The following is a 17,334-nucleotide window of genomic DNA, read 5'->3' as shown; positions in this document are numbered from 1 at the left end:
GATAGCTGTGTTGTTTCTCTAGGATGTTATTTCTGTATCATTTCCCATGTGCATTATCCTTAAATACAGGTATTTTATATCCTACCAATAGCCTCTTATAAACATCGAACTTCAAAAATATCCAGGTAGGAAAATACCATCAAAAAGAAAACATAAATGTAACTTTAAGGGGCTGGCGCTGTGGCACAGTGGGTTAACGCCCTGGCCTGAAGCGCCAGCATCCCATATGGGCGTTGGTTCTGGTCCCGGCTTTTCTCTTCTGATCCAGCTCTCTGCTATGGCTTGGGATAGCAGTAGAAAATGGCCCAAGTCCTTGGGTCCATGCACCCACGTGAGAGACCAGGAAGAAGCTCCTTGCTCCTGGCTTTGGATCGGTGCAGCTCCAGCCATTGTGGCCATCTGGGGAGTGAACCAGCAGATGGAGGACCTCTCTCTGTGTCTCTACCTCTCTCTGTAACTCTTTCAAATAAATAAATCTTTTAAAAAATATAACTTTACTTATTTTTCATTTATTTAAATGAAAAAGGAAGTATGCTATAGAACCCTTAATTTGATTTGAAATTTTTGCTATCAGTAAAAGAAATCTATGAAATATAAAAATATTTAGAATGTTTGTAAAAAAGAAGATAACAGATTGCAGGTAGCTGAAGAGATTTGGGAGTTCAGTGTAACTGTTCATGTACAGAACACTGCAATGACTGTCTATAAATTTCCTACTTGAAAGTGCTGGTTCAGAGGCAAAGTTCATGAAAGAACCTAACCTTGGAGGAAAATGGATCTTGTCCAAGAAAAAGAATTTCCCCAGAGGAACAAGTAGGTGCTAGCAATGAGACTTGAAAAAGAAGTATTTCACTGATGTTGCCTAACTTCTCAGGTGAACTGTGAAACAAGGAATTTCATGAGAGAAGCAGACCCACATGCATAAGGGTGTCAACTCAAGTCAAAAGAGGACAATCAGATGCTACAACTGCCTTCTGAAGAAATCCTTTAAATTCAAGAACCAAAATACCCACAAGTCAGAAAAAATATAGTTGTTAAAGCATGGCTCAAAGAAACAAATGAATGTGAATTTTGCTTTTGTGTGGAAGGCAATGTGGTGTAATCATTAAAATGATAGCCTTGGGAATCTAAAATCATCAAGACCTGGCATTTCCATTTACTATGTATTTGCTGGGAGCACATTAACCTCTCATAGTGAGCTTCATCATCTATAAAACAAAGTTGATGATATCTACCTTAGAGGCAAGGATAACATGGAAATACCCAATGGAAAGCACACGTACAGTGTGGGCAATCAGTAAGTGTCCATCCTCCTTCTGTTTAAACACCCTGCTTTTAGAAAGCCCCTGATTAGGGGCTGGCATTTTGTTACAGGGGATAAAGCCATGGTTGGCAATGCTGGCATCCCATAGGGGCACCAGTTTGAGTCCGGGCTGCTACACTTCTGATCCAGCTTCCTATTAATGTGCTTGGGAAATCAGTGGGGGATGGCCCAAGTTCTTGCGTCCCTGCAGCCATGTGGGTGATCTGGTTGAAGTTCCTGGCCCCTGGCTTCAGCCTGGACCAGCCCCAACCCTTGGCCATTTGGGGAGTGAACCAACAGATGGAAGACCTTTCTCTCTGATCTTCTCTTTCTGTAACTCTGCCTTTCAAATAAATCTTAAAAAAAAAAAAAAAAAAAAAAAAAAAGAAAGCCCCTGATCAAGATTTATGATTCATACAAAAGTAAGACAAATCATTTTAGAATGTTTTAGAATGTCTTTACGCTCATTGCACATCTAATTTATGTTCACACAGTCACAGACATTCAGAATTCTATGAAGATGTGACACAGTGAAAATTCTCTAAGGTCTTTGATAGGAAAGTTTTGGACATGTTTCAGGAAAATCCAGTCAGAAGCAATATTAGTCTGAAGTTTCTAAAATTTGGAGTACATTTGAGTTAAACTGACATCTTCAGATTTGATTAGTGTTTATAGCTCTTGTCTATACCTCTGCACAATGCTCTTCCTGCTTTCTTTTTTTTTCTGAATTTTTAGGGTTTATAGTTGGAAATATATAATTCCGCTTCTATGGACAGATCAATTTCTTGAAATAAGTTAGCACAATCATTTGAATTGGTTGTCTACATACTGGCCAGGGCTTCTTCCATTTCTTTAGCTTTTTGGCACATGTGAAGCATGACATCAGGTGTCCTGTTTTGCCATGAACAATGCAACCATTTTCAGGTCGACCTTAGCAAATCACACAAGGACAAACGGCATTAAGGGGAATATTAGATTCTATACTTTCTTCTTTGTGTTTCTTCCCTCTCAAACTCTTTGAATCTTCTTGTGTGCTTTCATCATCATTGTGCCCAACACATGCCTCTCTGGAATCATCTGCTGTCATTTTTTTTGTTGTTAATTCAGGCACATCAAAGCCTTCTGCATGTGCTGAGTTTCTCATTTGGCTTTCTCAGGGATTCCCCCTTTTACTTTCCCCTTATCTTCGGGAAACCAATTTGCACTAAGGGCCCAACATCTGTTGCAATGTGGTAGAAGGGGAGGATTCATTTCATTGTCTGAAGTACACTTCCAATAGTCGGCTGAGGAAATTTCAGGATCTTCTTCGAATGAATCTGTAACACTCTCCCCTGCCTGATACACAATAACTCGATATACCTCATAACCTTCATCTGAGAGTTCTTGTCCTTCTTCACCAAGGCTATAATCTTCTGAATCTACAGGTTCAACCTCAAATTCTACACTAAACTGATCAGAAAGTGAATCTAGCTCCAGCCAATCACCCATATGTTCACTGACACCATCATCAAGATCCAGATATGATAGCATCTCTGTCTATTCACTGCTACTGCTTCTTTTATTTACTTATTTATTTTTTACAGGCAGAGTAGACAGAGAGAGAGAGAGAGAGAGAGAGAGAGATAGAGAGAGAAAGGTCTTCCTTTTGCTGTTGGTTCACCCTCCAGTGGCCGCTGAGGCTGGCGCGCTGCGGCCGGCGCACTGCGCTGATCCGAAGGCAGGAGCCAGGTGCTTCTCCTGGTCTCCCATGGGGTGCAGGGCCCAAGCACGTGGGCCATCCTCCACTGCCTTCCCGGGCCACAGCAGAGAGCTGGCCTGGAAGGGGGGCAACCGGGAAAGAATCCGGCACCCCGACCGGGACTAGAACCCAGTGTGCCGGCGCCGCTAGGTGGAGGATTAGCCTATTGAGCCACGGAGCTGGCCACTGCTTCTTTTACAATGTATTTCCCTTATTACACACAGATCCAGGCTTTCATCAAAGGAAAGGGAAATACTATCAGATGTGTGGCACTTTGTTTTTCACCAGATAATTCATTTGAATTTTCTTCTATCTCACTAATAGCTCTCCTTCTGGATGATGTAGATGGTCTAGAAACCAAACTTGAAGATGCAGGTTTCTCTGCCTGCAGCTCTTGACCAGGGTCCTTTTGATCATTCCCACCTTCAAGGTGATACCTATTCTCACTCAAAGATGCACCTGAATTTGATGGTTCTTGCTGATAGACTACTACCAAGTTTCTGTATATCATTGTATATATTTTCCCATGCTCTATCACAGAGAAGCTTGGCACTCCAAACAAACCTCCAAGAAGATCATTCAAACAATATACAATATGTTGTTCCTTCTCATCATACTATTGTTTAGTCATAATGTACTGACCAAGATAAAATATAACCTCTTTCACGGTGTAAGTGTTTTTTTGTGTACCAACAGACTTCAATAACTTAAAAGCAACAGCTTTGGTCTCACCAGGCAGGGTCTCTTGTTCTGAAGCTGGAATCTGTGAGGTGCTTCCAGCACCATCAGTAGACACAGACATGTTGGTATTGCATATTCGCCTTGCTGGGGGCTTTCTCTCCTGAAGTGGGGGCATACGTCCTCAAGTCTCCCCAGGCAGTCCACAGGGCACGTAGATACCCGCTGCCCTGGGCATCAGCAACCATTGCACTGGCGGGGCCAGGTTACCGGGGCACTCAGAGGAGGGAGGCCTCCGGAGAGGCTCCTAGTGGCCAGAGCAGCAAGGACCTTGGCCAGAGGGTCAGAGCTGCCCCTTCATTTTCCTTGCACACCAGGCCAGGGCCACACAGGCCCCCGAAGGACCCATATCCACCGAGGTGCCTTGGTGCGCGCCCCCTACTGCCTGAGGGGAGCGTGCCAGAAGACTTCCCTGCTTTCTACTTGTTGAACTCTTCAGCAGAGGATTAAGCCCAAGATTATAAAGTAAATAGGAAGTATGCTATAGCAAAAATTAAAATAAAAAAAGAAAGGAAGGAGGAGGATCAGAGGGAAGTATCATTGTTCATAAAATTGTATCTATGAAATACATGAAATTTGTTCTTTTTATTAATAAAAAAATACCTAGGACAAAAAAAGGCAAAAATAAATAAAAGAAAAAAGTTTTACACACACACACATGCAGTCATCAATGTAATTCTTCTGGACTATAAAACAGTACAACTGAGTTCTCAATGCAATTTATTTTTCAATGTCTTCCAACATAGCAAATGAGATGCATTTTCATATTTACATTTCGAATGTATTCCTAGGGAGGAAAAAATTATTGTGAGTCTCAAAACTTCCAAAGCAGTAATATTAACTTATTAATTGTGCCCTTGGTGATCTTAACGTGTGGTATGAAAAACAGCCTTAGAGACTTCCAGGGAAGCTCACCTTCCTCCTAGACGAAGTAGTGGGGACACCATGGGAGTCTGGTTACAGATGTATATCAAAAAGCTATTTACATATTGAAGGAAAGGATTTAATTAATAGCATTACAGCTGTGAAGTTAATATGCAGATATGGGGTCCTGTCACAAGGGACTGTTTCTCATTTTTTAAAACAAGTCACTTAGTCCTACATTTTTTTTTCCTTTGACAGCTCTTGCATAGTAAAAACTATGTTTCCCAGAGGTTTGCAGGATGAGGATAGTGGTGTCTGTTAATTTCTTCCATAATAATAAAGATGATAACGTTGATGGCAATAAAGAGTGCCACCATCTCTCACTATATAGAATTTCAGCCGGCACCGCGGCTCACTAGGCTAATCCTCCGCCTAGCGGCGCCGGCACACCGGGTTCTAGTCCCGGTCGGGGCGCCGGATTCTGTCCCGGTTGCCCCTCTTCCAGGCCAGCTCTCTGCTGTGGCCAGGGAGTACAGTGGAGGATGGCCCAGGTGCTTGGGCCCTGCACCCCATGGGAGACCAGGAAAAGCACCTGGCTCCTGGCTCCTGCCATCGGATCAGCGTGGTGCGCCAGCCACAGTGCGCCGGCCACGGCAGCCATTGGAGGGTGAACCAACGGCAAAGGAAGACCTTTCTCTCTCTCTCTCTCACTGTCCACTCTGCCTGTCAAAAAAAAAAAAAAAAAAAGAATTTCAAATATGCTAAGATGCTTTCCAAGCCCTATATATGCATTATCTTATTAAATTCTTTCAACAATCCAGCAAAGTAAATGTTGTGTCTTTCCTCATCTGTACAATAGGAAACTGAGTCTCTAGGTGAATGCATAAATGCAAACATTTTGAACTACCTGTCCATGGTCTTCCTGTACACCACCATACAGGCACATATTCATTGAAAACAGTGCAACTATTTCCTTTGAATGCTGGAAGATGCAGGGAGAACCAGGATTCTTAAGACCACAGAAACCAATACCCGATGCAGGGCTGACTGGCAGATGAGACAAAAGCAAAGGGGGAATCTGGAGATTTTGATCCAGAACTCCGTAACAGGCCAGAGGTATGATTGTTGATGCCTGTAATTAGGAACACTGTTAATTAATCAGAATAGTAAGGTAGTGCTCTGTGGTGGCAACTGCTATCTGTCTTCCATTTCCCTTACTGACATTAGTTTCTCCCTAGTTTGTGGACTTAGCTAGACCTGTAATCCTGGCTAGCAGAGAGACAGATGGTTGATCCAGCTGGGATAATCACACACCCTGTCCATCAGTCCCTAGTAATTTAAAGAGTGAGCAGATGGACAGCAGCTGGATCTTGTTTCCATTTAAGCAGTACCCTTCTGACAAGACTGTCACTGCTCTGGCCCTCCAGGGCCCACCTGGCCCCTGACTATTTGCAAACCTACTTCTCTAGCCTCTTGGTTCTGGGAGCCCCTGTTACACCTCCAATACAGGCCCCTTCTCCATGAATTAGCTGGAGATGTTTTCTGCCAAATGAAACCCAGCAATCCTGACACAGTACAGGATCACTACTTTATAAGGAAGCTTATCTTTGAAGCAAAACTTAGTTTTATTTGTGACATTCTTTAAGTTCTTATCCTGCATTACTTCCTGCCAATGACTGATGCTGTTACAATATTTTCTGAATCACTGACTACATTTTCTCAATCTTTCCTAATTTAAGTTGAAGATAATGGATAAATAGCCAAACTCAAATGAGATACATACATACGTATTTGAAACATTTGTCTTATACATCATCCGAACAAACAAATCTGAGTTAAATTACAGAGAGGTGGGAGGATTGAATTGCAGGTATAGGAATTCCTATTATAAATAAAGTATGTGCAAACTAATATAATTAAAGTAGCACTATGTTGCAATTAGTAATATTCTGGAACCAGATTTTATAAAAATTTATTATATCATAAAATAGGCAGATGTCTACTAAGGGCATATTATTTGTACTATTGGTCGGCTATTAGTAAAAGTATCTGGTTATATCATCATCATGCACAATACAGCAAAATAAACCTCCAGAGGATTGGAGACCGAAATCATTGTTAATATAACATAAAATATAAAAAGACAAAAGCTGTAAACAAAAAGAGCCTAAAAAGCTAATTATTGAGATACTGGAAAATATTAATTTTTTAAAGCCCAAGAAATCTTAATTAAAACAATGATATTAGATTTTTTAATCACTGTAAAATCAGGTAACAAAACAGTAAGTGATTAATATGTGCTACTAATATTGTAGACACTCATATTTGGCAATTAATGGAACGCTTTTAAGAGAAGAAATTTAGTTTGATATGTCAGAAAGTTTTACCATTCCACAACAGGAAAGAGCAAAAAAGAAAGCTATTTTCATCTGATGTAGTTATGCAAAAATTAAAGGTATTAACAGAATTTAGTAACAAAATGGAAATATCCTTCATTAAGTCCAATTTAAAAAGGCAGTACGGGCCGGCGCTGCGGCTCACTAGGCTAATCCTCCGCCTAGCGGCGCCGGCACACCGGGTTCTAGTCCCGGTCGGGGCGCCAGATTCTGTCCCGGTTGCCCCTCTTCCAGGCCAGCCCTCTGCTGTGGCCAGGGAGTGCAGTGGAGGATGGCCCAGGTGCTTGGGCCCTGCACCCCATGGGAGACCAGGAAAAGCACCTGGCTCCTGGCTCCTGCCATCGGATCAGCGCGGTGCGCCGGCCACTGCGCGCCGGCCGCAGCGCGCCGGCCGCGGCGGCCATTGGAGGGTGAACCAACGGCAAAAGGAAGACCTTTCTCTCTGTCTCTCTCTCACTGTCCACTCTGCCTGTCAAAAAAAAAAAAAAAAAAAAAAAAAGGCAGTACGTAAATTTCCTCTAGAGTATTATCTTAATAATATGAGGAAGGGTAGGGTGTAAAATGTCACTATGATCCTTAAATCCATATATATGAAATACATGAAACTTGCATAACTTATATAAAATTAAAAAAAAAAACACGGAGAAGAGAAGCCATGATGACACAACAAATCAAAGTATTAATGGTCAGAGATTTTTGAAATGTTGAATTATTTTTGACTATCGCATTTCTCTAGATTTTATGTGTAATATATTTTTAAATTTATAATTAGAAAAAAGAAGTCTTAAGAAGAAGAACCATCACTTTTTTGCCAAAAATGAAAAGAAGACAAATCTCAAGTCATTGTTCTTTTCCAGTAGAGTGAATGATTTAAGGATTCATGATAACTGCCACTTTAAAGTGCACTGATGTAGAATGTGTTTCAATCAAATCGACCAAGATGTTTCTGCCATCTGATGGAGTGGCATTTGTCATCTATACAGAAAAGGGTTGGGCTTATATTTAAGGAACACATTTGGGTATGACCTTTGTGGATAAGTAGGGTGAATATTCTTGCACGGAGCTTAGATTGGTAACAACAAGGCAAAGGGAGAGAGCTGCTTTGATTTTCTGTATAAAGGAAGAGGAATTTTGATGGTAAGAAGTAGCCTGAGTGAGAGAGAAGTGAAATAGCAACAAATAAGTCATCATGTGAATGCCCTATAGGCAGTGTGGCTATTAAGAAATTTCCTGGGGAGATGGCCAGGGACTGCAATGGACACTGGCCTTGCCTAACTCTTGTCTACAGTGTGGTATCAGGATTGTGTTAGTTCATGAAATTATTTGGGAAATGTTCCTTCATCCTATAGTTTCTGCAAGAGCTTGGGAAAGATTAACATTGTTCTTTCCTCACATGCTTGATAGGTTCCTCACTGAAGCCATCTGGGCTTGAAGTTTAGTTTGTTGAAAGCATATACATTTATGACTACTCTTATTTTCTATTTCTGTTTGTACTAGTTTTGGGGAGTTATTCTGTTGTAGGTATTTTTCATTTCATTTTGACAAAAATTTGTCAAAATTGGAATAAAGTTGTTTATTCTTTTCTAATTGTCTCTTAAGTTTTTAAAACCTAAAGATATGTCTCATCTTTTTTAACATTTTATTTCAGAATAGTTTTAAATTTATAAAATAAAAATTGTGATACAATATAAAGAGTTTCCATATGTCCCAAACTGAGCTTCCTGTCTCATTTTTCTTTATCAATATTGAAAATGTCAGCTGTGGTTGTATTAATGCTTTCAATGAATTAATGTGGGAAAGCAATTAAATTACTCTTTATATATTAATATAATTGATTTTTCCCTTGTTAAAAATTTTATTAATATAAATAAAACTGATTTCATAACTACAATTCTTTTTTTTTTTTTTTCTGGACAGGTGTCGCTCCCCCTCTTCGTGGAGGAACGACACAGGACCCTGCGCTGTTCTTTCGTCTGCTCGGCCCTCCCCGGGTTTGCTGCTGGTTCTTCCCGGGTTGGCTACTATCCCTTCCACCTCCGTGGAAGGGCGGTTCCCCCTGGCCGCTTTCCCCACTTCCGCAGGGGAGCGGCACACCGCCGGCCGGCTCTTCTCGGGGGCTGCACAGGTGTTCCCCTTAGGTGTTCCCCTTAGATGTTCCCCATAGATGTTCCCCATAGATGTTCCTGGTGCATGCCGTCTCTCTCCTCCTTTATAGTCCTCCTCCGCCAATCCCAACTCGGCTGCCCACACGCCGAGTACGCTGCTCTCCTCCAATCAGGAGCAAGTCCTACAGTTTATTAGCTGAACTGGAGGCAGCTGTGCGGAAGCTGTTTACTTCTCTCCCAGCGCCATATTGTGGGAGAGCAGATGCATAGAATAAGTCTTAATTCCAGTAACTCAGTCCAGTCCGGGCTGCTCCCCACAGACAGGCAGTGTTAGACAGTGAGAGAGAGAGAGAGAGAGACAGAGAGAGTTACAGACAGTGAGAGAGACAGAGAAAGGTCTTCCTTCCATTGGTTCACTCCCCTAATGGCCACCATGAAGCCAGGAGCCAGGTGCTTCCTCCACTGCCATGCTCCACTGCCCTCCCGGGCCACAGCAGAGAGCTGGACTAGAAGAGGAGCAACCGGGACTAGTACCTGGCATCCCAACCGGGACTAGAATGCGGGGTGCTGGTGAGGCAGGCGGAGGATTAGCCAAGTGAGCCACGGCACTGGCCCCTTCATAAGTACAATTCTAAGAAGATAAACATTTTCAAGCTTTCTTCTTTTATAGTGCCAATTTGAAATTAGATATTTTCTCCTAAACACTGGTTTGAATTCATCTACAAATATGAGTATTACTTTGCTGTGTTTTCCTTATTATGTACTTCAAAAATATTTTTCAATTTTGTTTTTAATTTTGTTCTTTGATTTGTAGATTTAAAAGTGCCTGCTTTCATTTTCAACTAGTAATAGATTTTCTAGATATCTTAATGCAATAGATTTAAAATTACTATTCTACTTCTGGTAGAGAATATTTTCTGTGTTGTCAGTCATTTAACATTTATTGAAACATTTTCATGGCCCAGAATACACTCTTGGTAAAAGCTCACATGCACTTGAAAGGAATACATTTTTTTAGATTTAATTTTTTTAACCTTTGGTGGTTTGAATTTTTTTAAAAAAATATTCAAAGTGTAAAAATTTCATGTATTTCCTACATACAGATTAAATGTAATGTCTTACACACATCAGTTAGACAAGTTTATTGACTATATTGCTCAAATCTTTTCTCTATACTGAATTTCATCTGCTTTTTCTATCAAAACCTAAGCAAGCAATGTTAAACTCTTTTTGTTTGCATAACTGTCAATTTTTTTGTCTTTAGTATTACCAAACTGGACTTCATGTGTTATAAAACTCTGCTATTTGGTGTGGTTTAGGATTACGCCATATGGTACACTGATTCTGTTACTATTAAAAAACATCTCTCTTTATGCCTGTTAATACCCTTTGGACTGAAGTTTGTTTTCTGTTATCATTATGGTGACAAAAGTTTTCCTGTTTATTGCATGCATTTCTTAAAATTTCAATGTACATATGTATTAATACTTTAACATATATTTCATATAGATAGCACTGGATGTTTTCTTTTTAAAATCCAATGATCTAATCTCTAATTTTAATTAAATTGCTTAGTTTATTTATGCTTCATAAAATTATTGACGTATTGGACCATGTGCTTATTTTAATTTGTAACTTCAGCTTTTGTTCCTCACATTCAGCACTATTTAGTTAGTTAGTTAGTTAGTTATATTATCAGTCTACAACAATGATTTTCAAACTTTTTGGCCTCAGCACTCTTTCATACTCTTAAAAAGTTAATGAGGATCCCAATGAGATTTTGCTTATGTGTATTACCTTCATCAATATTTATCTTATTAGAAATTAAAATGAAGTATTTGTAAAGCGCAAGAGCACACACACATCGCTAATCTTTTAAGCACTGTGAAATTCTCATGCCCACCTGCCTGTGGGACTGCTCACCACCTTTCAGGTGAGCTGGGACTGTTTTCACTCCACACATGCAAAGTCTTAGCAAAAATAAAGACTGACAATTCATTGGATGTGTCTGTCATTGGAAGAGCACCCTAATTCTTAAAGATGTTGTCAAAATTACTCTGAATCCAGTTTTGGGAGAAGATTCACTATTTCAGATTATACATTTTAGGCAAAAATCAAGACAAAAGGAAGTTTCTATTAATCATTCCAAGTGGATAACTCCAAGAAATACCTTCAGCTTATAAAGCAGATGGAGATTTCCAGAAAGTTAGTTTATAAACTAGCACATATAGATCAGATTTTTTACACAATGGAATCAATCCATCTTGGAAAGGCAACAGGGTAGTTCTGTTTGTCAAGGGTCCTTAACTTTGCTCTATTTTTTGGAATAGATTTTCTACACACTTGAATGAGGCTAAACTGTGGCTAACCAGGGAGTTGCTGCCAGTGTTTGAAGCAGTAAATACAAGGAGACTAACAGAAAATCTTTAAAATTCCTTTTATTGAATCATCTATCTTTTTAATGACCTAGGATACTTTGTTGACTGCTTAATGGCATTTGAACGAGTAACAAAATGAGTAACCAGGACAGTGACATTTTTTTTAACGTCATTCCCAAAGAAATGAGGAATATTCCTTTGACATGCACATTGATACTTAAAAAGGAGAGATCACAAAATAACCTTGAATCCCATGGGAAATTAGAATTGCATGGACTAAATGACTGCTATTGTTTATTTCTTTATTTATTATCATTTCAGAGTTGTTTTGAAGCTTAGCTGGATTACCACATACAATGTGTGTAAAAAGTACCAAAACCATACAACACCCATTAACTACTATAATTATTAGCAAAGTTGGTTCTGTTATTATAATTCACGGAGACTCATTGGGGTTCAGTGATTTGCCAAAGGGTCTGTGGTTGATAAGTGCAAAAGATGATTTGAACTAAAGAATTATGATTTAAAATTTAGTATTTTTTCAGCTAATTCCATTGGACAAGCTTCCCTTGGAGTCATTTATCCAAAATCAGTTTTTATGGGAGAAAATAAAAGATAATTTCCACCTACTGAAATAAAAAGAGGATTTATAATGACCTTTGAAATCATAAGATACAAAATGACATAGGTTGAAAATGCTAATTTTTTTACTCCTAAGATTTGCCCTTTAAAATACCTCATAATATGCATTTATAGAAGATAACTGGGTGCAGATTTAACATATTTTTCTGTCTTAGAAATTAGTAGTGCAATGCCATCCATAGCACAATATTCAAGATAGATGCTAGCACAAATGTATGAAACTCAGTATTGGAAATATCATTTCTGGTTCCTGAGTCCATTCACCCTTGTGAGAAAATGATGAAAAGTTCTAATTATGAAGTCATTATAATGTAGGAAAAAAGTGTCACCACCCGAAAGGTTCTGGAAAAAAACTTTCACCAACTTTTTCTGCAGGGCTGAATCAAACATGCTGATACCGCCCAGGCTTCAGTGAAGCCTAACAATTCTAAAAGCATCTGTGCTGGTCAGGGTCGATTTCTAAGATCTAACAGGAAAACATTATGCTGCTTAGACAATTTGAGACTCAAAACAACATAACGGTTATCACAACTCTAGCTGATAATGAGAAATTCTCTCCCCTCAAAATGATGACAGCATTCTTATACTTCTTGCAATTATAAATTGAGTTTCTCCTCTACAGCGAAAATGTGCTGGCTCACAAAGAAAATGTTTAAGAAACACAGCTAGAGACGTAATGCAAGTTGCTCTTTCATTTGGTTGGCAGTCAAAAGACATTTTGCAGGAGACATAAATGAAAATCCTGCAGTCAGCTGACAGTTTGAGACAGACATAACGTGTATCGTATGCCTCATTAAGTCAACTGCATTCTGTCTGATCAAGATTTCAAAAACGTGGTCATCACACTGATGCATTTGTTTCTTAGTAAATGTATGCTCCACTTACATATATGAGAATTTCAATCTTTATCAAACTTTTCTTTTTCAGTTAATATTCCAGCAAAGATAGTAACTTGCTATGTGTGTTTGTTACATTAACATTTTAGATAATTTTTGTTTTTATTTAAGCACAGGAATGCTTAATACTATTTTTCACTTAACATTTGGGGCTGTGTTTACTGTGACACTGTCTTTTTGAAACAGACATTGGAAGTGAGTCCTCCTTCTGCCTGGTGAAATAAAACTTGAAGCAATTGTTGTGAGGTTCCATGTAATTAACCTGCTCCCAGGATCATTATTTTCTGAACAGTATCCAGGTTCTTTTCTGATTAGCATTTCATTTGTAATAATACTAAGATTACTCTACTTGTATAACAACAACAACAATAACACACATAGTCACAGAAGTTAATTTGTAGGTCAATTCTTTGCAAAGATTAAAAAGCGTGATAAACTCACCTTAGAGAGGCCACCCACTTCCAAGTAAAAGCAGATAATGAACACATTCCAGGTGACCCATAGGGCAGTCCATACTGTATACTAGATGGAAAGGGGCAGGGAGGGAAAAAAAAAAGTGGAGATGAAAGGCTTGTAAGCTAAATAAATCATTCATTAAAAAAGTTACTATATTTCAGTCTTCTGGGAAGAAGCAGATGGGGAGCACTCAGCAAAGGGTGTACCTTATGAGGTTCTTTAAGATCTCTAGAAATTAAAAACCCAAGAGTTCCTACTGCTTTCAGTAGATGCCGACAGAGCTAGATTTATGTTTGAAGTGTTTGCTGTCTTGTGAGTGCAAGTTAGATCCAAGTGCTGCCTTGATTTCTGCTTCCTGATTATTATATTTTCAACAGAACACAATTAAACATGTTTTCGATAAGCTTTGTATCTATCTTCTTATATATGTGTCTATCCACCTACCATTTACCTATAACTCGCCTATAATCATTAGTTTATAATATTAAACTGTCAAATTTTTAGGAATGAATATTAGTGCAGATCCAGCACTTCCATATCTCTGAATGAAGACCAAATTTGAAAATGGATATTTGTAGTTAAATTACCAAACTTGCATCTGCTGGACTATTTCACCAAGAGTAGAGCATGTGCCTCTATTATTATCATATAATATGATCAGATGAAATATTTTAACAGATCAAAACTAATAAATAGGATATGGAAAGAACAACACGTTTCCACAGAATATCTTCCAATTATGTCCAGCAAACTCTAAACCTAAAGGTCTTTTCAAGTCATTGTTTTATTCATATATTGTGTACTAGGAAACACCTTCCACAGAACATCAGTCAGTCTTAAGGAGGTAGCCCTAGATTGAAACTTGTCGATGCAGAGAGTCTTAAGGTTCACCTCACCCAGTCATTTTCATATGCAGACAAAGGAACTCAGGACCAGACAACTGACATACAGAATAGGTTGGATGACTGAGGTTGATTCCCACCATAAAACACAATTAACAGATCACATACAAGGATTTGCTCATTTATCTCACTTTACCATAAATGTTTATGAATTCTGAATTTCTTAAATGGCTTACTGATCAAATTATTGCTTTCTATCAGTGATTACTACCATTGTAATTGTTGTTAAATTAAGATAAATTTTGAAATCCCTTACTTAATTTTCTGTTTCATCAAGTAATAGAAATATCAATTTTATACACTGTATAAAATAATCACATTTCCAATAAAATCTCATTGGAAACTTTTAATTGTAAAATTTAATTTACATTTTGTTTGTTTCTGTTATTTGTGGTTTTTTAAAGGCTATCAAAGGAAATCTTGAGTGGTTGTGTAGTCCTAAATTTGGTTACACTGGATGTCACACAATAAGTATTCTTTTAAATATTTACTTTCATTTACTTGAAAGGCAGAGAAAGACAGAGATCTTCCATGCACTAGTTTATTCCCCCAATGCCAGCAAAAGCCAGGGATGAGCTAATCCAAAGCTAGGAGTCAGAAACTCAATCTGAGTCTCCCATGTGGAAGGCTGGGATCCCAGTACTCAAGCCTTTGCCTACTGCTTCCTAGGGTCCATATTAGCAGGAAGCTGAACCAGGAAGAAGACCTGGCTTGCAAACCCACACATTCTCATATGTATTGCAGTCCTATTAAGTGGTATCCTAACTTTTGCACCAAACCAAACACCTGCACCATCCTTTTTTTTCTTTTTTGTTTTGAGAGAAACATTTGATTTATTTTCTTTTAAAGAATAATATAGCTATAAAAATGACTCAAAAAAAGAGAAAAATATGTTTAAAGATTACACAGTTATATATATAAGATATATAATTTATATATATGATTTTGGTATTTTCTCATGTTGCTGTTGCTACAATATCAAAAATTCTGGAATGAGTGAATTTGGATAACTTTTTAAAATGTGACAAATACATTGAAAAAATACTTTTATGTACCACAAAATACTCCTGTAATTTTGAAAATAGATACCTACTTCCCTAATATATACTTTTGGCAAATCACAACAGTCATAGCACATGTCAAAGCTCTTGCTAACAAGATGCTATTGGATGTCTGATGTTGACTCTAAACAAACCTACTTATAATTCTGTTGGAAAAGAAGATTAATGCTGACCACTACGTCAGGAGATAAGAGCCAGTATGAAAGCATGTGGAAAGGAAATAAAATGAAACAAGACTGAAGTAAAACAGTAAACATAATTAATTTTAAAAACAATGATTTTGGGCTATTAGTACTTAGTCCTGGTACTTATTTCTTCAGAAAAGTCAATCAGCTTATAATTATTACAAATGCATAGTAATAAAAATCTACTTAAAATTATAATAGAAACTTAGTGATGGCAGTATGAGGGTGGGTATGGGGGGGAAGAACCACGGTATTCCTAAAGCTGTACCTATGAAATTTATATTTATTAAATAAAAGCTTTCTAAAAAATATGGTATACAAGGTACAAATTCCATGGATTTTTGTTTACTTGGTTGTTATAAACAATACTGCAGTTTCTTCTGATACATTAATCAGTTCAGAATAAAGGATATTTGTTCTATTGAATTTTAAATTGTTCTGATGGTGAAAACTATATGCCTTAATGTGAATTTGAATCACAGTTGATTATAGACCTACAGGGAGAGATATATCTAATAATACAAACATTTCCACAGGTATCCACCCAGGCAGAGAGTGTTAGAACAACCTACGGCCAGAAGACTCGTCATCCTCCTTGCCTTCTTTTTGAAGTAGATTGCATTTATTTATAATTAAATTTAAGAAAGAATAAAATAGGAGACAAACATTCCACTTTAAAGAATACACTTTGGTTAATAGAGAACATGTCTACATGTTCATATATCCAGGTGGGTTAGATATATTTGCTGGATATAAGAGTTAAGTTCTCAATGCAAAAAAAGAAATTACTCTCCATATTTCACTCTTTCGTTTTCTCTTATTTTTCTTATGTTCAGTGAACGTATTTTAAATCCTAACTCATGTAGACAATACCCATAAACATAAATCAAGAGTGTTCATATATTGTATTCTATATGGGTTCCTAAATATTTCCTATTTTTATGAGAATGTTTCAACGTTTTCTACTTGAAATGAAATTTAGATGCTGCCAGCTTAGTTCTCCATTGATTAATCAGTCTATCATGAATTTGTTTACTTTCTGCACTTGCTTATTTACCACTTCTAAAAGGCAATTTGTTCATTTTTGATTTTACATGTGTATTTGTCAACCACAATATATGCAAAATATGCTACATTTGCAAAAAAATAGGTTCCTTGTTCCTCTTTGTTCTATCATTTTTTGACTACCCATGTGCCTATATTTTAATATCATGAAAAACAGAATGAAGGTAGGAAACCATAAAAAGTCACACTAACAACTAAAGCATTTATCAAGCACCTCCTCTATGATAGGGTATGCTAAAGAAGCTACATACATTATATGTTATTATATATAAATCTATGAGGGCCACTTGAGATGCCAGCATCACATATCAGAGTTATGATTTAAGTCCTTGCTGTTTTGCTTCCAACTCACCTTCTGGCTAAGGTGCCTGGGAAGGCAACAGATAATGCTCCAAGTGCTTGGGCTCTTCCCATCTATCCAACCATCCATGTGGCAGACCAGAATAGAGTTCCTGGCTCTAGGCTTCCATCTGGCCCAATCCTGGCTGTTGCAAACATTTGAGGAGTTAGCCACCAGATGGAAGATCTCTCTCTTTCTCTCTCTGTCACTCTGTCTTTCAAATAAATATGTCTTTTAAAAACATGACCTTTGGTTTAGGTTTTTA

At 38.0% G+C, this 17,334-nt stretch overlaps 1 protein-coding gene and 1 pseudogene across 2 annotated transcripts in view; both read right to left on the bottom strand.

Moving 5' to 3' along the window:
• The window catches only part of NKAIN3 (sodium/potassium transporting ATPase interacting 3), a 772,255-nt gene that overhangs the window by 401,724 nt on the left and 353,197 nt on the right, over nucleotides 1-17,334 (bottom strand). For both annotated transcript variants that reach the window (XM_008255564.4, XM_051843801.2), the window contains exon 3: nucleotides 13,502-13,582. In XM_008255564.4, coding sequence (XP_008253786.3) covers nucleotides 13,502-13,582 — 81 coding nt within the window. The remainder of the gene's footprint in view (nucleotides 1-13,501; nucleotides 13,583-17,334) is intronic.
• LOC127490576 (E3 ubiquitin-protein ligase Mdm2-like) lies at nucleotides 1,168-5,315 on the bottom strand (annotated as a pseudogene).

This window comes from Oryctolagus cuniculus, chromosome 6 (genome assembly GCF_964237555.1).
Source record: "Oryctolagus cuniculus chromosome 6, mOryCun1.1, whole genome shotgun sequence".
In the NCBI taxonomy this organism is placed as follows: domain Eukaryota; kingdom Metazoa; phylum Chordata; class Mammalia; order Lagomorpha; family Leporidae; genus Oryctolagus; species Oryctolagus cuniculus.
This window is presented reverse-complemented; position numbering and strand designations above follow the sequence as displayed.